Below are 24,090 nucleotides of genomic sequence, written 5' to 3'. Positions count from 1 at the left end.
TGGCTCATCAGTATGTCTCCTCCTTGGTGCTTTCCCCTGATGTACAGATATGCATAGATACCCACAGCCCTCCTACCTCTTCTTTCACAGGTCATTTCAGAATGGTTATGTGCCCCCCAAACTCCTAACACCCACTGCCCACTCTACTATAGCATTTATAAGCTCCAGCAATGTGGGACATTACTCATTTTTTGGTCAAATGTAAAAGAGAAAGACATGAATGGCAAGAAGCAACAGACCCCTGATGTGCTAAGGTTAAGTTTACTACATTATGCGATAGGACCACAAACCTTCAAAGTGATGTTTCTTCACATGACTGCCTCACTATTCATTAAAATATTGTAGCAAGCCGGGGCACCTGGGTGGCTCAGTTGGTTAAGCATCCGACTCTTGATTTTGGCTCAGGCCGTGAGTTTGAGCCCTGCTTTCGGCTCCGCACACAGCGGGGAGTCTGCTTGAGATTCTCTCTCTCTGTCTCTCTGCCCCCCCCAATAAATAAATAAATCTTTAAAAATATATATATTGTAGCAAGCAGCCTCAGAACCATCCATTTAAGAGAGAATGCAATTGGTGCAAAGTGAAAGATTTTCTTTCCAATCCTCAAGTCCCTACTTTCCTCATATCCCCTTAGTGCTCTTATAGCTTGCATCTTCTGAGAGTAAACCGTAAAAGCCAGAAGCCTATTACTTTATTTATTCACATATTTCCCCACATTAACTGGTCCCTAAAGTGAATGTGAAATGAAGAAAATATCTGCGTGACTCGGTAGGTTACAGAGGAGAAACCAGGAAGCATTCCCCCTGCAAACCTGCCCCACTTGCACTCACTGACGGTCCAGGAAGGCTGCTAGGCTTAGCAGGGGGCACGGGGTCAAGAGCAGGTGAGACAGGGCGGCTGCCAGCCTTCCTGCCAATTGGACACCTGCGCTTCAAATGAAAAGATTGAGAGAGAAAAGTCTACATATATTAACGTCACTTTTCACATCTTGGCAAACTACCTTCCTTCCTCAGTTTCTCACAAACACATCAATCTATAAGGTATATCCATTTGAGTCTCAACAGGAAAGAACTTGGAAGGCAAGAATGGACTGTCACTGGAAGCTGTGTAACTGACACATTTAAGTAGGAGACTCCGAGAAAATGAAAACGAGCAGTCACCAGATTTTTGCTTAATTTTCCCTTTCCTCAAATTTAGAATGGAAATAGGAAGTGGGGGGACAGGCAAGTATGCAGCTAAACATGGCACAGGTTATTTTACAAGTGTAGAGCTCGTAAGGTATGCTGTTTTCAGCTGCTCAGGGAGTGTGGTCTTTAGACGTCCATCAGAACAGCAAAAAGGAAAAAAAAAACCATGTTAGAGGAGCGGATAAACACGTACGTCACAGCAGAAACCACATGAGCTGGGTATATGCAAGAGAAAACAACTGGTCTCCTCGAAGAATAGATTTGCCCACAACTTTAAAATAGACTTCCTCTTCTATATACAAATCGTACTTGTCTTCTTTCCTAATGAGTATCATCTGCTTGAACAAAAAATAATTTTCAAGGTAAGAAAGATAGAAACCAGAGGATTCCATTCACACCTGTACAGAAATATTTACTTTGTAAGACAAAAAACTCAAGAGCATGGTACACAGCAGTTATTTATTTAAATACTCGAAAAGGTTGATGATGGAAAAAGAATAGGTTTATCATGAGAGTTTATGTTCATTAGATTTATTTTACCATTTAAACAAGTGCTGCCTCTGGGTTATCCTAGCCAGACAGAGAACACTTTATGACACGTGCAGCCACTGTAAGACGCTATAATAGACACGGCCGTTATTGAATGATGTACACTGGGGGAGGAAATTCAGTAGTAGTAATGGTGACTGTTTATTTAAACTAAAAACATTGATAATATACAAATCTTTTTTCTCATTTGATTGAAAGGGCTATAAAATTCCACATACAGACAAAGGAAGCAACATAATCATATAGGTAATGCCCCAGCTAACTGCCTTTAACTCACTCCCTTCCTTCAAGAAGCACTTCACTCAGCTATGCAACTTTCTACACGGCACGACAGCTTCGAGGCTGGCCTACCAACGAATGACTGAAAGAGAGGTGTGAGCTGACCAGGACGCATCTGTTTTTAAAAATGGAGAGAAAATGGCAAATTGTGCCTGGTGTTCTTTAAAGAACCCAAAGGATCATTCTGAGTAAAATGTGAAATAAATAAGTGATCCATGAGTAAATACAATCTCTGAGCTGACTTAGATCTAGGAGAGTGAGCCAACCGAACACTAACAATACCATGTAGAAACATCTAGAAACATCATTTCTAGAATTCAGTTTGGGAGACCATATCTTGCCTGAATATGTACATTATTTACAAAATATTCCCTTTTGGCCTCTGAAATTTAGCCATTTTAGTTTGGCTGTTAAGCTCTTTCTTTCCATATGCTAGCCAATACTGAGTTATAACTATCATTAAAATACTCTTATGCATGAATTACAAATATTAATAAAGTAACTCTGCATGTATAAATATCTCAATATTTCTAGCAGAATTTAAAGCATACATAAATACATAAAAGTATTTGTTTTTGGTAGGGCCAGTATTTTTTTTTTTTTTAATCATCGCTGTTTCAACAATGCTTTGTACATAGCAAAACCCAAAACTGCAAAAACAGTAGCACCAAAACTTGCTCGAAGCCAAAACGTGGAGCTCTTGAGGTCAGCTTGTGTCACGTGCCTGTAGTCAGAAAATATAATTAATGTTCAAGACATGATTAGTATGAAAATACCAATTATATTAACAGTCTACTTTTAGGGAAGTATTAGCACACTTGTCAGGCTAATTGCATACAGTAATGCTTACCAAAAACATTTATCAATATAGCCACATGTACATCGCTTAGATAATCATTATCTTAAGACATACTGAAGACATTAATAAAGCCGAATGTCTTTATAATTAGCTACTACTTGGGAGTAATCAACATCTAAAATTTTAGACATTTTCTTCACATGGGAAATGGAGAACGTAGACAAATCAACCTACTACTTTTTAATCCCACCACGGTCCTTCAAACTGAGAGGTAGAACCAAGATCTTACAATCTTGAGAGTCCATTTCATGGAACTTAATATGTGATCTCCTGTGCCCAGGAATCAAAAGCTATCATGTAAGCAGTTAAGCGACAAGTGACCATACTTTTCTAAGAGCAATGCTTAAAATCAACTTTGGAAACACTGAGCCCCATAAAAATTTACCAAAAAAAATCCCAAAGGGTATGGGGAAGATTTACCAGTTCACATTAATTGGGTTACTGCTGGTTAAAGAAAGAAAATTAAAAATAAAACAAAAAAACCCCCCAAAAACCAACCCTGATATTAGACAGGCAGTGACAATGGTACGAACTAAAGGACATCATGTAACATGATGGACTGAAAGGTAAATGACATAAAAGAAGCCATATTATTCATGACAAGAACAGGGACAGCCTGTACCACAAACTGAGTTTGTGAGCATGCTCAGTTAATGACACTGCTAAGCACCCTCAAGGGTCTCAAGTATGACAGCTTACCAGAAAGAGGATAACGCTTGAAAGCAAAAGTTGGAATATTTTATTCAAGTGTCACTGGAGTTTTAGTTAAATGAGCACAATTGAGAAGATGTAGAAAACTTACAGAATTAAGAGCTTAGACTGTCTAGTTCAGGTTATTTTACAACTAAGAAACAAACAGATTTGAAGCAAAAGTCAGACATCGTTAAAAGACCAGGACACTGACATATGCAAAAGAGTTAAGAGCCAAAAATATCAATTGTACAAAACGACTTCGCCTCAGTAATAGAGGACAATCGGATTAGTTATCACAAAATGCAATCTGCCCATCCTAGAACAAGTCTATAATACAAGCCAGAGTGCTCCATGCTTATCACCATGGCAAAACAACACACAGCACTCCAATTTCTTATTCTCCCCAGTTCCTAAAAAAAAAAGAAAAGAAAAAGAAAAAAAAAAATCACTCCTGACATATTATTTTACAAAAGCAAAGTGATAACACAGGTTCATTCCACCTTGTGAGTTAGTTCCTCCAACAGGCAATGTTTTATTGATTGATTTATTTCAAGTTAGGGAAGAAAATTCGTAGGTTTCAGTTTTTCCAGTTGGAAAAACCCCAACAAGGCCAACCCACTGGTTGTGGGAAATGTTACCTGGCTTCAAGACAAAGTGGACCATGGGATGACTCCATGAAGATAGAATCTTCTACAGAGCTGACGGCGTGCACCTGGTGAGTAATCCTGCCTTCGTCCTTGGCTAACAGCATGGCACCCCACTCAGCTACCCAGGCTCTTAACCTTTTATACACATGCACACAGTTTGCAGTTCACAGCAGAGCTCACAAAAGAAGGGGACTGAAAATAACATCTCTCAATTAAACATCCCACACAGAAATTGAGTTGCCACCCTAATATGATGCATCTCGTGCTTTCTATATTTAAAATAAATGTATTCTGTAACAAATTGCCAAACTTCCAAAAAAAAAAAAAAATCTATGGGTACTTTTTAAAAACACTCACATACCAGGCAAGAAAACCTAAGGCTGTGATATACATTCTCTATATGTCCCTGTGAGGCTGGTCCTGGTAGGTCTGAAACACTAAGAGAAGCCCTGGAACCCAGTCCCTAAACAGTACCTGACGGTAGGTGGTGATCATAGGTATTCATTCAAAATGAGGCTAACAACTATTAGTCACAAAATGTACTGATGCTTCTGACTGCAGACTACCAACAACTGTAAACATACATCTGCAAAAAATTGAGTCCAACACTCCAAACTCATGGACTATCAGAGACCTATGATGAGAGTTTCAAAGTGTGTAACTCCAAATCAATAGAGATGCATAGAATTTAAAGTGAGAACACAGGCTAAAAGGCAGTAGAGCTTCTGCTTCGGCTTTGGTCTCTCTCTGATTTTTACACATCTTCACTGATGGAGGATTTTTAAAAGTTTTTTTTTACATTTATTTTTTAATTTGGGGAAAAAAAGGACTAGGATTAAAGCTAGCTGTCATCACCTTAAAGTCCGTCAAAACGATTTCTCATAAATATTTTCAAGTACGGAATCCGTTTCACACAGCTCCCTTTGTTGTATTGGAAGCAAGTATTACCATTCATGAAATAATATATTCTGACTTTATTGCTTAGTTTACTTTTGCATTTCAAGATAGTAATGACTGTTTTCCACAAGCTATAGTATAGCCTTCCATAGGCAGAACAGCAATTCATATTTATATATGAAAAACAATATAGACACGTGGTGAAGCCACGTTTAAAACTTAAGGCAACTACTAACTCATAAGATATACTTCAATGACTCCATCAACCTTATAGTGGTTATTTAAGACACCTATAGACCTGGAAGTCTACTTAGAGACCTATTTTATCCCATTAGCATGTGCACTTAAGAGCTGCACTAACCAGGCTCTCTATATATGAGAACGCATTTATAATGGATGGCACACCTGTCACTGCTTAGCTGACTCACAGCACCTGAACAGAGAACAGTGTGACGATCTTAGTTGTATTCCATACGTATGAGAACTGAGCCATGTTTGTCATTTCAGGTCTCAAGCTGAAGCAGAGTAGTAGTTTCATAAAGCTGCTTCCTAGTTCATTTCAAAACTCAAGCAAAAATAATTCTTCCACAATTCAAAAGTATAATTTTTTCAAAATGACTCACATAAAATATCATTTTAGAATAAATTATCTTATGGCATACTTTTTTCTTTTTAGTTTATTATTTTTTTACTGTCAAAAAGGTAATATATGCTCATTATAAGATACAAGGAAAATAAAAGTAGGAAGAAAAAAAAATGACCTAGAGTCCCATCACCTAAGGCAACTAATACTTAGGGTATTTCCTTTTAGACTTTTCCTATGTGTTTCTTACATAGCTGCAAACATAATGTGTATAATTTATATAATTTTATATCCTTTTAAAAATTTACTATTATGTAAATTACAGAAACATCATTTTAAACAGCTTTATTATATCCGATTCCCCTATGGGTGGCTGTCTCCATTTACTGGTGACTATAACTAAAGGGATGAATATCCTTCTACATAAGATTTTTCTCTGTATTTAGTATAGTTTCCTTAAGAGACTTCCCAAAAATGAATATTACAAGGTCAAAAATCTGTGTGCATGTGTGTGTATAAAGATTCTTTTTAAAAAACCTATTGAGAGGCGCCTGGGTGGCTCAGTCGTTAAGCATCTGCTTTCGGCTCAGGTCATGGTCCCAGGGTCCTGGCATGGAGTCCCGCATCGGGCTCCCTGCTCAGCGGGGAGCCTGCTTCTCCCTCTGCCTCTCCCCCTGCTTGTCTCACTCGCTCGCTCTCTGACAAATAAATAAAATCTTAAAAAATAAAAATAAAAAATCTATTGATATAACAGAATCATTTTCCTTCTCTATGTACAATAATTTAGATCAGCAGTATCTCTTTTTAGAACATAAGAAATAATGACTAAATGCTGGAATATAATCCGTAATTAATCATCTGAAACTTGTCAGAGCTTCTAAGTTCTGAGATGGAAAATTCTTCCATATTGGATGCTGGCTTTCTGCTTAGAAGTGCTGAGGGCTCATATGTCAATCAGATGACAAGTGCTTTTGTTTGTTTTTTTTTTTAAGTAGGCTCCACGCCTAATGTGGGGCTTGAACTCACAACGTGGCAATCAAAAGTTGCATGCTCTACTGACCGAGCCAGCCACGCACCCCTACACTGCTACTTAATAAGGCAGAGAGAAGGGCGCCTGGGTGGCTCAGTTGGTTAAGCGACTGCCTTCGGCTCAGGTCATGATCCTGGAGTCCCGGGATCGAGTTCCGCATCGGGCTCCCTGCTCGGCAGGGAGTCTGCTTCTCCCTCTGACCCTCCTCCCTCTCATGCTCTCTGTCTCTCATTCTCTCTGTCTCAAATAAATAAATAAAATCTTTAAAAAAAAAAAAATAAGGCAGAGAGAAAGGGAGGTTTCAAACTTCAGGCAATAAAGGCTTAAATTAAGAAGTGTCTGTGTGAACAAGGCATATAACAGAGTGACCACAATTCCTAGGTACCTTTGCACAGAATGCCTTAAAGAAGGCATACAAGATACTTTTGATTCACTCTGCAATTTATGACATATGTAAGAACATGAGTTCAAATCTTTATTGGTTCAATGTATTTGACCAGTAATAAAAGGAATGGTATCAGTTACAATATTTAGAAACAAAATGATCAAATTCTAAAGGGCTCAATGGAATTAAACCATTCTAGCTATTCCCATATAGGGTATTTTTAATATTGTTTTTTATAACGTGTCCCAGGACTTTATATCTCGGGTATATAGACTATATTGCAGAGACCTAAAAGTCTGCAAAAATTACAATTTAAGGAAGGGGGAGAATCCAGAAAGGTCCAGATGTCAGTTGCAGGCTCTCATGAGGAGGAAAGAAAAGTTCAGTGGAGCGAACTCAAGAACAGCGCACTGAAACTGCGGGAAGAACAGTCCCACCAGGCACGTTTACCAGCCGTCCTGTGCAACTTTGCAGAAATAGATGTGAATTTCCTAGATTACATTCTTTTCATCTCACCAACCGATCCTTTCCAAACCCAAAGCAGAGGTGCACAGATGCAGGAATATGAATGTTCTTCTAATTTTATAATTCTATCCACATATGTATTTCACGTAGGAATTTTTAAGTTAATACTTTGCAACCGCCTACATAACTGTAATGCATGGAACCTAGTCACTAGGGCTCATAGACAGTACATACAGCTTTTTCCTAGTTGCAATTACATAGCTCAAGTTGAAAACTGTACCGAGGTCACCAAAATTGTAGTTAAATGCTCTGTTTTTAAATATTTCACTTGCTTTTTAAAGCCTTCTGGGCCTACCCCCCCCTTTTTTTTTAAAGATTTTATTTATTTGAGGGAGAAAGAGCGAGCTCAAGCAGGGGGATCGGCAGAGGCAGAGGGAGAAGCAGACTCCCCGCCGAGCCGGGAGCCCGACGTGGGGCTCGATCCCAGGACCCTGGGACCATGACCTGAGCTGAAGGGAGACGCTTAACCGACTGAGCCACCCAGGTGCCCCTGGGCCTCCCTGCTTTTATTCCTCCCATTGTTTTCTTGGTGTTTTGTTTTTGCCTGGTGAAGTATCTTTTACATTCATTTCTAATAATAATGCCATTACTCTTAATAATAATTTTAATAATGACAATTCTTCTAATTGAACTAGTAGGCATGAAATCTTTTAATAAGGTATTTCTCAAGATAGGTTAAGAAGTCAAAATATTGTATTCAACAAAGATGAACTGCAACACAAATCATAAGAAAGCTGTTAACTGAGCATGCCTAAATAGTAACATACTTTGGAAAAGGACGTAAGTGTGCATCAATGTCAAGAAATGCCTCACCAAGCACTAGAAGAACCAAAATTTATACATGATCGTAGATACATGGGAAACACATAATATCTATATGTTACCTACTGATACTTAAAGATCAGAACAGGAAAACTCCACCTTGTGGCATCCTTTAATATTCTAACCAACGGCAAAAAATTTAAAACGCATAAGCAAGCAGCAGCTTACTTAATGAGAATCTATAACATAAGCTCTTGTATAATTTTAAACATGACTATGTATCCTAATTAAAAGAAAAGCCTTGTAAGGACCTTGATACAAGGGAACACAGAAGTTTCATATGAAACTAAAATACAGGACAGACTTTGTTGGATATAACAGTTTACTATAACATAATATCCTAAGAACTCTTACATTCCCAGAAGACTCTCTAGAACATTAAGATTTCTAGGTACCTATCCTCTTCATAAGGCAATTCTATGAAAAGGCAGTTCATATCACTATGACAATAATAAAATCCTTTCTTCAAAAAACGGGCTCCTATTAAGGAACAAGTTAGGTGATTATTAAAACAATATGGGTAAATATCACTAATAAATGGCTTAAAATAAATGCCACATACACCCAATTTTAAAAATGCATTAAAAAAATTGGGCAAAAAATTCAGTGGGTACAATGACTGTCCATCATACCTTTGGGTCACTGTAAATACTCACTGTGAAGTATGCACTTGGTTGCTAAAGTAAAATGCTACTACTGAACTTAAGAAGTAACATGAACAAATAATTCATATGGCTGATGCAAATAATAAAATGGGATGAAAGAAATCCTAAAACCAAAATATGTATTAAAGAAAATCACACCAAAATAATAAATTATAAAATAAACAATTTTGATTAAATTATAGGTTAGGAGAAGTGGGAGGATTACACACAGAAATTAGCTGGGATAGGGACTGAGAGAAGTTAAAAAATGACTAAGTGACACAGACATACAAATTAAAATGAACACCTAAAGGAAAGGACAAATTAAAGTCCACAGCACACTACAGTACAGTAACATCGTCATGCAAAGTAGGAGTCTTCTGAAGTCAGAATAATAAATACTTGATAACTAAAACCCTGGGTAGTTCAAACCAACAATCCAGCTCACTCCTACATAATCATTTTAACACTTTCAGATCAAAAAGGTAATTTAAAATATAATTAGAAGGTATATTTTCCCAGTACCATAATTTACACTATTTGAAATAGTGTAATAGCATTGCCAAAGATTAAAATCATCTGACCAGATATTAATCATCTTCCAAATGTATTTATATTCAAATAATTCCAGTTATTCATAAACTGTTCTAAAGAAAAACAAACCTGTTCAGATCACAAGGGTGAGACCATAATTACTAGAGAACAAAGTTACATGTCAGATACATAGTTTAACACTTTTCTCACATCTTGAAATAAATACATATTCAATTACATTAAAAAGAAAAAAATATTACTACTCTCTACTTAAAATATGTACTGTCAGCAAAAAAGCTCAAAAAAGGGGGGGACAATATTTACTGGTCAAAGACAGATAGCTAGGGAAAAAATGGCTAATTTCAGAAATGAATCTGTGGGAATTGCCTAAATATAAATTATTAGGCTTAAATCCTCTCATGATCAGGTTATAGCACTTCCTTTTGTAGCCTGAGGGACTAAGGTTACTGAAAACATAACCAAAGTTTAAGGAAAAAAAAATTTTTTTTTTTAAGATTTTATTTATTTGACAGAGAGAGAGAGAGAGAGAGATAGTGAGAACAGGAACACAAGCAGGGGGAGTGGGAGAGGGAGAACCAGGCTTCCCGCCGAGCAGGGAGCCCGATGTGGGGCTCGATCCCAGGACCCTGGGATCATGACCTGAGCCAAAGGCAGATGCTTAATGACTGAGCCACCCAGGCGCCCCTAAGGAAAAATTTTTTAATAACATAGTATTTAGAAAGGCACTTAAAGGCAGGTCCTTATCTTCTTCATCTTCATATTCTGCCCCAGCTCACAGCAGGATCCTATCTAAAGCAGGTACTTAGGTATTTCAGTGAATAAATCACAGAGGCAGAGGGAGGTAAAGGGAGAATGTGGCCTCAAACATGTACTATCTCTGGAAGTGATTTATTTCAACAACCAACATGTTAACAAGCACACTAAAACAAGACATTAAATTTGAGATCAACATGTATGTACCAATACCCGTCTATTAATTTCTTTGCAGACATTTAATGAAAATTTTGCTTAAATAAAAACTTTAAGGGCGCCTGGGTGGCTCAGTTGGTTAAGCGACTGCCTTCGGCTCGGGTCATGATCCTGGAGTCCCGGGATCGAGTCCCGCATCGGGCTCCCTGCTCGGCAGGGAGTCTGCTTCTCCCTCTGACCTTCCTCCCTCTCATGCTCTCTGTCTCTCATTGTCTCTCTCGCAAATAAATAAAATCTTAAAAAAAAAAAAAAAAACTTTAAAACTACTCTTTTATACTTCTAAATCAAACATGAGACGTGGCAGATTTCTAAAACCAGAGACTTAAGGCTTAGTGTTGAGTGAGACTCCTCCCTACTGAATTACAGTGAAAAATTCCTAAGTGACTTTTACCCAATTAAGCAATCCTTTTTCTGCTTTATAACATTAAGATTTATCTAGCATGGCGAACCAATGGTGACCAACCACCAAAGGCTGCCACAGCCTGAGAGACAGTAGAGAAAGAAGGTGACCCTATCACCCCCGACTTTCTCAGATTCTTCATGTAAAAGGGAGTAGAACTTGGTTGGTGGGAAGGGGAAAGAGACAGTTTCATTCCTTGGGTGTATGTTTTTCTTTTTCTTCTCTTTTTTCTTCTTTTCTTTTTTTTTTTTCCTTTTGCCTGCAATTTCACAACTCTAGGCCATATCTGAAGACTGAAGTTGCAAGCTGGTGGCCTGTAAACATGTTTTATTCTGATCAGTACTTTTAAAGATTTAAATTTACTTGCCATTATTTGAATAGCAGGAAATTTCACATAAAAATCCTGATGTCTAGTGTCTCATAGAATCAGAAGACCTGGCAACAGCCGGCCTGGACAACAACAAATGGCCAGAGCTGAGTCGTGGCTGCCTCTTTTAGACAGGGGCTGGCACGGTCCCTATGTCTCTCACTTCTCATACTTGGCCACCTTCGTGCATTGACATTACCCATCCAGACCTTGTAGGTACCTAAGTTCTGGGGCTCCACCCCCATCTCCCTTGTCTACATCCTTCTGTAAACTAGGGGAAACTTCAATACAGAACTAAATTTCCACTGTACTTCTATAAAACTTTGACACACTAAAAGGAATCAGGAAGGAGTTCTTTGAAAGGTACATTGGTTTCCCTCCTTATCTTTTTCATTCATTCCATTCTTGATTACTAGATGTCGGGATGTATGCTGACATTACCATTAAATTAGTTCTAGTTTATAAACTGATATGACAAGATATGCTGATTTGTCTTCAAAGATCATTGTACAGAGTACTTCACCATGAGCAAGCTCATCCATTAATACACACTCAACCTTTTCCATTTGGAAGCTGACTAAACTGACCTAAGAATAAAATTGTCACTAAAGATGCAGACAATGAATCAATCTGCAAATATGGACACTCAAGATCTTACAGGGTAAGTAAAATAGATGGTTTTTGATTAGCAATTATTAGGAGCCAAGGTGGGTTCACCGAGAATAAGACACCAAATAGATGTCACCGAGAATAAGACACCAAATAGATGTCACTTCCTATTCAGACAAAATTACTACATTAGTGGATCAGAGGAATGTGTTAGAAATTACATACTGATTTCAAAAAAGCCCTCTGTGAAATCTCTTGTAAGATAATAAGATAAAATATGGACTGGATAATAAAATATTTTTAATTTATAGAATAATCTTTCCCCAAGAATGTTAAACCTGTGTCTTTGGGAAAAGAGATCTCCAAGGGAATACTTCAGGGCTTGCTGGCTTTGGCTTCCTCTCTCTCTCCAATCTCTTGGTATTCAACATTATTTTTATCAATAACTTGAACAATAAAGAAGACATATCTACCAAGTTTGCAAATGACACAATGCCAAGAGAGATATATAATGGGACAAATGACAGAAATAATGTTTGAAATGACTGAGCTAGAACAAATGGATCAAAAAGAAGAATATGACATTTAATAGAGATACATATGTATCTGTGTTTAGATTCAAAGAGTCAAGTACAAAATTAGAGAGGAGGGGATGCTGCCTTAATAGTACCTCATATGAAAAAAAAATCTGATTTCAATGAACCCCAAGATTTATATGCACCAACAGTGGGATGGGGCTGCTAACGTTATTTCACGCAGCAGACAGGTGCTGTCCTAACTGTGGAACAGGACTTGTCCCATCACACCTGGAGCACTGCTCTCCATTCTCAGTGGCACCTCTTTTAAGAGGAACTCTGAAAACCCAAAGGGCTTTCAGACAAGGACAACCAGGACTGATGAGGTCACTAAACCATCTAATTCAAGAAAAGGCTGAAAGAAATGGGGATGTTCTACCTGGAGAAGAGAAAATTAGGGGAGACATGATGGCCGTCTTCAAATGTCTGAAGGATTGCTAGGTTGAAGAGGGAGTAGAATAGTCGTATGTTGTTCTAAAGGGCAGAACTAAAACTAAAGGAGAGAAAGTTATAGGGAAATCATTTTAGTTAAAAAAGAAAAATAAAGAGCAAAGGCAAAAGCAAAAACCCTCTCCAAGGAGGAAAGCCATCAGCAGATAAACAGAACTCTCCACAGGAAGGCTTTCAGGAAGGCATTCTGATGGGAGGTTAGGCCAGATGAGTTCTGCAATCTCTTCCGACTCTACCATTTCCAACACCGGAGCTCCTGCATGTTGTTTGGTTTGAACTAGCCTTGCATTTTCTCAGACAGTCATCATGAGAGAATCTGTGTTACTACTTTCTAAGATGCCATTCAGAGGACAGAGGCAGAACTTTACCACCAAATTGGTGTGGCAGTCCCTTCAAAGCAGTCACCTGAGACGGCTGCATTCTTATTCCAGAGCTGCTAGTGCTCAAAATGTCATCGAAACTCTTTTTAGAATGCCTTGAAAATCAGTTTCTGACCCACACTAAATATAGTCTCACTGCTTCATAGCCACATCTACTATTTTTGCTGGTGGACACAAACTATCCTACAGCCAGAGCCTAGCCTCCAGTGAGAGGCTAGCAGTAAGACAAAGAATGGACCCATTTCTAACCAAAATCTATTTAGCTTGATCAGCTCCCAATGACAGCTGAATGTCAATTTCAAAGCACTCATTCATGTTTAGATACAAAAACTTACAGTAGGTACAAATTAATAGTACACAGGCTCTTCAATACTCACAGAATGTAAATCTGAACAATGGAAGCATGACCAGAATAAGAATATAACCTTCCAAGTTCTTTGCTTTGAAGGAATGTAAATATCCTGTTTGTTTTTCTTCCCTTTCTAAAAAGCATATTACTTTCTAAGCATACTTCATGTTTTGGGCTCAATTATAAAGACCTCAAAAACCAGTACTACAGACCTTTTGTTCTTTCCCATATTCCTTTGAATCCTCAAAGTTCGCTATTGTTCTCATTTCCAGAAGCCATGCTCTTTCAAACAAACATTCCAGGTTCTTATAATACAGAGATTTTTCAAACCCAAGATACCGTTCACATGAGTATGGTTTTAATTAAGTTACATTAGTTGAACATAAGTGAGTACAGTTTCACATTTGGGATCAATGTGTCTTTTCGTTACTATGAAAGTCCTAATCTATTTCTACAACTCTCAGCCAAAAGATTTTAATCTCCCTACACATATCATCCTGTCATATAAACGATACTTTAACTTCCTTCGTGAAAAAAGAAATCCAAAATCTTATTTTATACTCCCCTAAAAACATCATCACCACGGTGAGAATTTTAGTGGAAGTTAGTTGGGCATCATTGGCTTGTGGTCTTTGTAGTGAGTACCTGTATCATAAATAGTTATCCACTTTTTTTTTTTCTTTTGTATTTTAACAGAATGCCTGGTACCCAGTAAATAAAGTTAAGAACCTGTTAAGAACTGCAGTGAAGATTTTGTTCTTTACAGATTGCAGCAAGTCTGAGTTGAGGAAGTTCTGACAGATGCAAAATGTACACCTGTTGCAGGTGCACATACAGCGTAACCGGGCATGGCTGCGAAAACACACAGAAGGACAGGAGTTGAGTTCTTACTTACAAATATGGCACAAGTTAGGGTGTGCCAACTTAAAAAAAAAAAAAAAGATTTAGGCATAAGCAACACTAAGGAAAAGGACACTGTGGGGCATGCTAAAGTTGTGCAGAATTCCACATTTACCAAAAATATAATAAACAGCAATAGCTCCCTCCTCCCTCCCTAGAGAAAACCTAAGGAAAATTAGCTAACACTCTTGGTTTTTTTGGAGGGGGGATGGAATTATTATTACAAGCGTTTTAGTGGAACAAGTATGCACAGCAATAGATGGCACCCTCATGTAAACTAATAAAAAGAAAAACGGGAGTAAGCCACAGCACCCGCCAAAAGGACAAAGTTTGCTAGCATTGAAATAACCATTCCCTCCTCCTCCCTCAGCATACACACATGCCTGAAAACCAGGAAGGAGAAGAGTGACAAATACACAAAAGGGTCAAAGACGAGTATATTCAACCCTGAGGAGATATGAACAACATCGTTTTTAATTCATCAAGCACCCTGGCTCCCAAAGGAAATCAAAGTGCTTCATAAATTTCCACTTGAACAAAATAGAGGGTTGATTTCATTTGCTACGAAAACACAGCAGCTAAGTATGATAGCATGAAACTCTGGGTAAGGATGTAAAAATCAACAGTGGGTCCAATTGGTATCAGATATGAAATTTAGGGAGGCTTTCTGACTCCTTTCTGGTTGAGTGGAGTTGTACTAGTTGCTATAGGCACATGGGGCAATCTATTTCACCTCTGTCCTAACAACCAGAGCAGGGGGTCTCCAGTGACTGCCCAGTGGCCAGAGCCGAGCAGAAACACAAAGCCATCGCAGCACCCTGAAGAGGCCCTGGCACAGAACCCACCCAGAAGAGCGCCACCTGACGGATCAATGCCGGCACTTCCTGTAACACTTGAACTTTTTTTTTAAAAGGCTTCTCAGTCAAAGGACTGGGCCAATCTGACTTGGCTTAGCTTGTGAGATCTGATGAGACCACACTGCACCGTGGCATGGTTGTGGCGATTAGCAGCATCCCAATAATGCCTAATTCCCAACATGAAGAAAAACGAGAATTAATTTTTAAACTCTCATAGACTCAAGACATTCCTCTTTAAAACCTGACTTGTGATGAGGAACATATCAATGCTACTAAGTTGCTACCAGCTGTCATACTGGAATCCATCTGTTATTTTATCAGTTCAGTCTGACTCTCCAACACACACAAGCTCCGCCCCGCAAAGAGGAGAGATGCAAAGTATGCTTAGCAACAGGGAGATGCTTCGTGAGAAGTAGTTTGGGATTAACCATATAAGCAAGTGTCCCTGTATGTACATTTATCATATACACACACACACACACACACACAAATTGCAGTAAAATGTTTTAAAGATGCAGATCTGAAAACACACTCACAGTTATCTACAAGATTAAAATAGTGCATTTACATAGTAAAAACTAAAAAAAGAAAAAGAAAAAAACACCACTGTAATATACAGTTAGGCAGTAAGCCTGACCAAGCAGTGCGTTTCTGGATAATTACTCATTGTTAATTACGGCAAGAAAGGAGATCTGGTCATCTATAAGAAAATGTCAACAAAATCCCACAGAAGCCATAAAGAAAAAGTAACTTACAAAGCAGTTTTTAGAAAGACCCAGATTTTTCTCAAATTCTCTATTCTATCAGTGTTGCCCATGTCTTGGGAGAGTCTGTCTCTGTAATGATCCTCTCTGTAGATAACATACACGAGAGTTTTAAAGCAAAGGTAAAACATAAATAAGGTTCTGTTTATCTTATACTAACAGGAATGACTTGTCTTCCAATACAAATAGAATTTCAAGGACTTGCTGCCTTTTTTTAAAAAGTATTAGTTAACAGGATAGCAGTAAAGTTAACTCTGATTTGAAGAATCTGTGCAAATTAACACCTTTCTGAAAGACTTCAGTTTGAAGCCATGTTTATTACTCTATTTTATACCGTAGTTTTCATAAGAAGAAAAATAATTTAGAGACTAAATTAATAATAAATAGATTAAGCTAAAGTCCTGAGAAACGCACTGCCTGAAAAACTATCTTGTTACAAAACAGAATTATACACACACAGTACTTGAGGAGAATGCCATTAAGAACCATGCAATTCTAAGGCAGTTAGTAAGCTATGAAAATGTCCACAGTTATGTGCTTATGCATATGCATGTACAGATATACAATAAATGTACATAAAATTCATGGTTCGTAACACTTAATGTAAAACACTTATATAGCAGGAATTCCAATTACAACTACTTTTTACAGCACTTAAAAAAGACATTATATTCTCGAACATATCTATAATTTAAACATAAATTCATAAAATATTTTAGAATACTCCACATACTCAAGGTCAATGAATCAAGAGAAAAATATGAAAATGAACTTTTTGTTCATATGGAGATGTCTTAAAAGCATAAAGTAACATGATGCCAACCCCATTTGACTGCAGTAAGACTATTTTTTAAATGCTGGGTCAGGGGTTGGGTTTCACTATACTATCCTATTAAGATAGTTACAGTCTGCTTAAAAATATACAAATCCTGTCAGAAGCACTCTTTGTGTAATTTTATTATGGCACCCAAACCAAACTCGCATTTACTCAAATTTGTTCCTTCTCATTACAAAGTCTCTTTCTGTTGCTGAACAACTTCTATGTGACAAAGGTTCCGCCCTCGTAGCTCATCATGGCATGTGACGTTATTATGAACCATGCAACATGAAAATGATAGCAGAGCAAGTACTTACGGGTACATGGCCATCGTTGTCAGTTTAACAAAGATATCTTTACTGGGTGCTTCAGCAGTATTGCAAGTGAAGGCTTGTGGTGGAGGCATTTTGTGTTTCCTGCAGAAATCAGCAGGTGAAATACTATAGTCTTGTTTAACTTCATGCAGGTCTGACTTTGCAGCTATGATTAAGCAAGGTATTCTGCTGTCCATGAAGTGTTGCTACGGAATAAAAACTAAAATCAAAATCTGATGACAAGTTAAAAAATTACTACATTTAATTAAATGTGTACTAAAAATTATCTCTGGTTAGGCAAAGCATAGCCTCAAAGAGAAAGTAAACTAAGAGGCAATGACTGGCAGTAGGCCAGGGCAGTCTCATAAGACCAGGGCCAATTTTCTAATGCTGGCAACCATACGAACCTATAACGATTCTTCAGATTCACTACAATTTGAAAAAAATCAGTATTTTTTATTAAAAAGATACCATATTTTTGAAATAAAAGAAATCCATCTAAATTCCTCTATCCTAGAGCACATTATTTTCATTTTTAAAATTTTTGCTTCACAATTCTATTATTTTGTTCACTATTTTCATTTTTCATATCATTTGTCCTTAAGCACATGCATTTATATACATTTCTATAGCTGCAGCCATGCTGGACATAGCCATTTAAAAATATAATACTTAATCTTCCATGTTTTCAGAATTCAAAAACCATTATTTTTAATGGCTGCTTAATATTCCACTATATTATTTTGTCTTTTTATTTTTACTTTTTTTTAAATTTTAAAAGATTTTATTTATTTTATTCATTTGATAGTGAGAGACAAAGCGAGAGAGGGAACACAAGCAGGGGGAGTGGGAGAGGGAGAAGCAGGCTTCCCGCGGAGCAGGGAGCCTGATGCGGGGCTCGATCCCAGGACCCTGGGATCATGACCTGAGCCGAAGGCAGATGCTTAACGACTGAGCCACTCAGGCACCCCCTATTTTGTCCTAATTTAGTAAACCATCCTCTTATTGTTAGGCATCTGGATTATTTCTAGTTTTTTAATTAAAAACAATGCTAGAATAAATTCCTTTGTGCATAGAGTTTTTAACTCTTATTGCATTTTGGTGAGAATCTCAAAGTGAGGACTTCTCAAGCCTCTGGTTTTTCCCCTTGCTCTATTATTATTATTGGTGTAACTGGCAATATATAAGTCATGTGCACTGCTTTTTTTTTTTTTTTTAAGATTTTATTTTTAAGTAATTTCTACACCCAATGTGGGCTCGAACTCACAACCCCAACATTAAGAGTCATGCGCTCCACTGGCTGAGCCAGTCAGGCGCCTCTCCAAGTGCATTCCTAATGGCCAAGGAGACCTTTCATTAATATAGAGGTTCTTAACTACGGGTGCCCATCAGAGTCACATGTGGAAAAACATGTTTTTAAAGTACAGATGTCTAGGACTCTACCACCTCAGAATGAAACCAGAACCTTTATGGATGGGACAAATATATGTATTTTTTAAAAGCTCTACAAGTGATTTTCTTGCTTCTCCCTGGTTAGAAAACATCACATTATACAATTTCATTTAACTCCATATAAAATTACAGACCAAACCAACAGTTACAGACCAGAAGAACAACAAACCTTAAAAATCCTAGCGCAGTATTCAAAGGATCTGGGGTTACTGACGTCATATACCAGGCACACAACATCACAAATGATCTCAGCCTCAGTTAGAAATTCCGATTCAGAGATATCATGCAACTTGTAAAAAGAAAAAGATAAGAAACATTAATACCATAATATTGATGTTTAATTACAGTATGATGTGTTATTATTGCTTGACTTCCAAATAAAGTACTAATTAAGCATAACTTTTCAGGCTATTTTTAGAGGTGGGAAGTGTAGATAAACAAGTAGCTTCTTGAAGGGGGGAAATCGGAGGGGGGAGATGAACCATGAGAGACGATGGACTCTGAAAAACAAACTGAGGGTTCTAGAGGGGAGGGGGGTGGGAGGATGGGTTAGCCTGGTGATGGGTATTGAGGAGGGCACATTCTGCATGGAGCACTGGGTGTTATGCACAAACAATGAATCATGGAACACTTCATCTAAAACTAATGATGTAATGTATGGGGATTAACATAACGTAATAAAAAAAAACAAAAAAACAAGTAGCTTCTGATTTTGAGGACTGAAAACTGTGATTAAGGTTTTACAGAAGCAAACATTTAGTGACTGACCTGTGCCAGGCAGGCCCTTTACGCACATTCTCTACATAGATAAGATGACAGCCTAAAAAGATTAAGTCAACTGCCTAAGATAACACATCTAGCAAGTCATCAGACCAAAATTTGAACTCAAATATGATTTCAAGTCTATTTTCTTTCTACCAGACCACATTTTCTCCTCACCAACTTAAAAAAACAAAACAAAGAAAAAGACTCTTTACACTAAGGTCATTTTGTTCTACTTCACTGCCTACCCTTTTTTAATGTTTATTATAAAGCCTCTAAAGAAATAGCCCCCCTATGACAATGAGCCAGCAAGAGTAAAATTCAGTACTACTGAGTTATGTAAGACAGTACAATTATGCTGAGGAGGAGTACAAGGTCAGAAGTGACTCGATATATTCCAAATAAAACACTATTACAGCATGGATAGTCACAGGCATGAAAGATACCAATTTACAAAGAACAGTATAAGAATAAAAACAGGAAAATTCACAGTTAGCTCTATTTACTGAGTACCCAGTTAAGCAGAACTATACTTACAGGAGAAGAATGGGAGATAAACAAGGTTTAATAAGAAACTGATAAAAAATGTTTATCATAAAGAGGAAAAACTGTATGAAATTCAATGGGATCATCTGTCTGGCAGAATAAACTATTTCCAAAAAGAAAGGAAATGAACTTTTTCTGGTACATATTATTTGTTAGGAACTCCTCATATGAGCTAACTTAATAAGAAAGTCAGGCTCAGAGAGAATAAGCCACTTGCCTGACTCACACAGCTAATCAATGGTGGATGAGGGTTTGAACCAAACTGACTGGATCCAAGAAGAACATACAATCTCTTTCTACTGTATTTCATAGTGTCTTTTCAGTCATGCACTTCTTTCATCCATTTTTTTAGACTAACACATTTGGTAACTATACTCCTCTCTTGCTAAATAGATGAAACTTGATTCAGAGTACAAACTACCAAGCACCTGCGGTAAGGTTTTCATATTAATTTCTAGTCAACAGTAGAGGAAAAAAATTTTTTAAAGAAAAGTGGAAGAAAGAGGAAAGAGAAGCTGTATTTTTGTTGTTTTTACTTTCTATTGTGTATAATATACAATTAAGCACACAAATAGATTAACTTTTACTTATACCTACACCCATGTGATCACCATACACATCAGGGGAATTAAAATTAATTCCAGTGAATAAACCAGGTGAAAGAAAAAAAAATCACACAAGTTCTACATATAGCCACGATATTAAATGCAATTATGTTTTCAGAGTCACATAAAAATATACCTAATAATTAGTAATGTTTATATGCCAGAGAATTTCTTACCAACAAGTATTTCTCTTGTCCATATACATAAACAGTGTTGATCGCATAGTAGGATTTATGATCATCACGAATTTTCTTCTGCCTCTGAAAACAACCAAAAGTCTCAATATTTACAATAAGAAGTTATAGTACCTAGTTTTCATCAACACACACTCTGCATGTATGTGTGGGTGTGTTATAAATAAAAGGGCATTCCTCCCTACACTATGTATTATTTATCAGTACAAAGGGGACATTGATTTTATGTTTCTTAGTTCTTAACGTCTAAGACAAAAGATGCATTTGTTCTGTATAAAGTAAAAGGAGCAGCTGAAAAGGAAGGAAACTACATTACTGAAAATGTACTACAGAGCTACCTGCTAGCAATTCTCCTTGTGCTATAATTTGGTCTGACATGAGACCCATCTGGAAACACCTCCATCTCTTTACTCAGGGCCAGAATTAGATACAGTATTCAATCTGAAATATTTACTGTACATTTACTTCATGCCAAGCACCATATCAGGTGCTTTCACATATGCATTCGTTTAACCCCCACCTAAATACTGCTGAGGAAAAAAAAGACAAATGACAGCTAACACCAATGAAACGAAGATAAAGGCAGTTCAACAGGATCATCGTTACCCTTAAGTTGTACTTTACTAACATACACAAGGCCACTGAGCTCCAGTAAAAAGAGCTAGTGGCTATGAAAAAATCATGTAAGCTCGTGACAATAAAAATTTGCTGGATAAAGCTCTATTATCTGAGAACTCTCACCATTAAGTTTCTTCCAAGAAGAGCCTGAAGAACTCCACTCTTCCCACAGTTTTTCATCCCAATTACATTACATCTGAACACATTTCTTTGAGTCTGTTTTTTCTGAAGGTCTATCTTTTTATCTCTTGTTACTAAGAAGAAAAAAAAAAAACCTAATTATGTACCATTTAGACTCATTGAGCCTCCATTTCATCTTCTGCAAAATAGGGCACTGTGATTTCTCATTTTTATGAAGTGTATGATGAATAAATAGACATACTGTGCATCAGCCATGCTGTATGTGAAACCAAGCACTAAATATACGGAAGGGCTTCACTTGGTGGAAAAGATGCATTTCTGAAAGCTGGCTGTAAAGTGAACTTCTGGTAACCAAATGATATTTATTTCAGCATAAAAAAAGTAGCACATTTTCATAAGGAAAATTATATCCTAAAAATGAATGAAAACTACAATGAATATAGCCAACATTATATCCCATCTATTTTCATCTGTGATAAGTAACTGTCATAACAAATTACAAATTAAAAGATGCTATCTCCAATCTGCACATCTTGAACTTATAAATGGGGAAGGGATATGCACTCTGGGGTTCACTGGCTTTCAAATGTAAATCTGTAAAGAGGCAGAACAGAAAAGAATGCTCCAACAGCAGAGCAATGGTGCCTCTCTTCCAGAGGTAAAGAGACCTCTTTAAGCTGTACCCCACAATTCAACTACAATGAAGCTCACCAGAGGCACTATTTATAGTAGCCAAAAACTGAAAATGATAAAAAAACACACATAACAATCATGGGATAGTTCAATAAGTTACACACATCCATATGATGACATACTATTTAACATTAAAATCTATAAAACTATACTTATTGATATAGCAAGATGTCCACAATATTTTGTGAGAGTGAGAGAACCTCATGCTAGCTAGGAATTCATTCCTTGCTCTTTGGTGCTGAATTAAATACTGTCTAATTGGTTAACTACTTTAAAGGGTACTTGCTCTGTCAGTTTAAGATTGATTGTCTTCGGGGCGCCTGGGTGGCTCAGTCGTTAAGTGTCTGCCTTAGGCTCAGGTCATGATCCCAGGGTCCTGAGATCGAGCCCCTTAGCGGGCTCCCTGCTCAGTGGGGAGTCTGCTTCTCCCTCTCCCTCTGCCTCTCCCCCATGCTCATGCTCTCTCTTGCTCTCTCTCAAATAAATAAAATCTTTAAAAAAAAAAAAAAAAAAAAAAAGGTTTTCTTGTGCCAGGACTTCCTGTAAGATATGGCATTTCCCCCACCAATTAGGATATAAGAAAATCTTGAAACGATCCGTTCCCTAATTTGTTATTTCCATACCTATGGTATTCTTTAAGTGGAACACATTGCTCAGCAAGAATTATAAAATCTGGGAAAGATTTCCCAGTGTAGAAAATGGTTACAAAACCAAGAGACACACAGCTCAGTATAGGGCTTATGCATTAATAGGTATTGTTTTTAATGTCTAAAGAAAATTAAAAGACAAGATAAACTGGCACATTACATTTACTGCCCACAGCCCTCCCTGATGTTCATCAGTGGAGTGTCCTCAGGGGTAAGCTAGAAGTAAAACCTCTACTCTTTCTTTTCTTTCTTAAGTTTTTTTTTTTTAAAGATTTTATTTATTTATTTGAGTGAGAGAGGGGTGAGGGATGAAGGGAGAAGCAGACCCCTGCTGAGCAGGGAGCCCGATGCAGGGCTCGATCCCAGGACCCTGAGATTGACCTGAGCTGAAGGCAGACACTTAACTGACTGAGCCACCCAGGCGCCCTTACTCTTTCTTTTTTGATAAACAGTAAAATCAAGACTCTGAACTCAAAAGAAATTACCAAATGGCTAGGAGAACAGAGTACAGACATGAAAGACTAATGAAGAGGAGTTTATTTTCACACATGAACCCAGAATATTAAAAAATGTCTCTTAGCATGAACTGAATACTATCCAGATACTTACCTGTAATGGCTGAAGCTTGAGACTCCTGCTCAGTCAATATAGAATAGCCTAGATAGCCCAAATACTCCAGGCATCGCTGGACGTCTAAGTAGGTCGTGAGCCTAAGAAAGGGAGGAGGTGGAAATGGGAAAAGTTCTAAAGGACATTTATAGGAAAAAAAAAATCCCCAACAGCTCAAATAATCTTACCACAAGACCCAGATAATTTGTCAGACTTCTTTAATTTCCCATGTGCCCTATCAGATAAAGGGCTAGTATCCAAAATCTATAAAGAACTCATCAAACTCAACACCCAAAGAACAAAGAATCCAATCAAGAAATGGGCAGAAGACATGAATAGACATTTTTCCAAAGACATCCAAATGGCCAACAGACACATGAAAAAGTGCTCAATATCGCTCGGCATCAGGGAAATCCAAAT

The 24,090-nt window shown here is 37.5% G+C and overlaps 1 protein-coding gene across 6 annotated transcripts in view; it reads right to left on the bottom strand.

Moving 5' to 3' along the window:
* Nucleotides 1-1,628: 1,628 nt before the first annotated feature.
* Nucleotides 1,629-24,090, bottom strand: part of RHOT1 (ras homolog family member T1) — a 61,699-nt gene continuing 39,237 nt past the window's right edge. The window contains exons 14-21 of one of the 6 annotated variants that reach the window (XM_021704470.1): nucleotides 23,671-23,771; nucleotides 21,704-21,834; nucleotides 20,945-21,028; nucleotides 19,025-19,144; nucleotides 17,407-17,609; nucleotides 16,264-16,359; nucleotides 14,481-14,603; nucleotides 1,654-2,736 (exon numbers count right to left, since the gene is read on the bottom strand). In XM_021704470.1, coding sequence (XP_021560145.1) covers nucleotides 2,619-2,736; nucleotides 14,481-14,603; nucleotides 16,264-16,359; nucleotides 17,407-17,609; nucleotides 19,025-19,144; nucleotides 20,945-21,028; nucleotides 21,704-21,834; nucleotides 23,671-23,771 — 976 coding nt within the window. In that variant the 3' untranslated portion in view covers nucleotides 1,654-2,618. Of the gene's footprint in view, nucleotides 2,737-14,480; nucleotides 14,604-16,263; nucleotides 16,360-17,406; nucleotides 17,610-19,024; nucleotides 19,145-20,944; nucleotides 21,029-21,703; nucleotides 21,835-23,670; nucleotides 23,772-24,090 lie in introns of all 6 variants that reach the window. The other 5 variants (XM_044921740.1, XM_021704468.1, XM_021704467.2 and 2 more) reach the window with 5 other exon arrangements.

Source organism: Neomonachus schauinslandi, chromosome 15, assembly GCF_002201575.2.
Source record: "Neomonachus schauinslandi chromosome 15, ASM220157v2, whole genome shotgun sequence".
NCBI classification, from domain to species: domain Eukaryota; kingdom Metazoa; phylum Chordata; class Mammalia; order Carnivora; family Phocidae; genus Neomonachus; species Neomonachus schauinslandi.
This window is presented reverse-complemented; position numbering and strand designations above follow the sequence as displayed.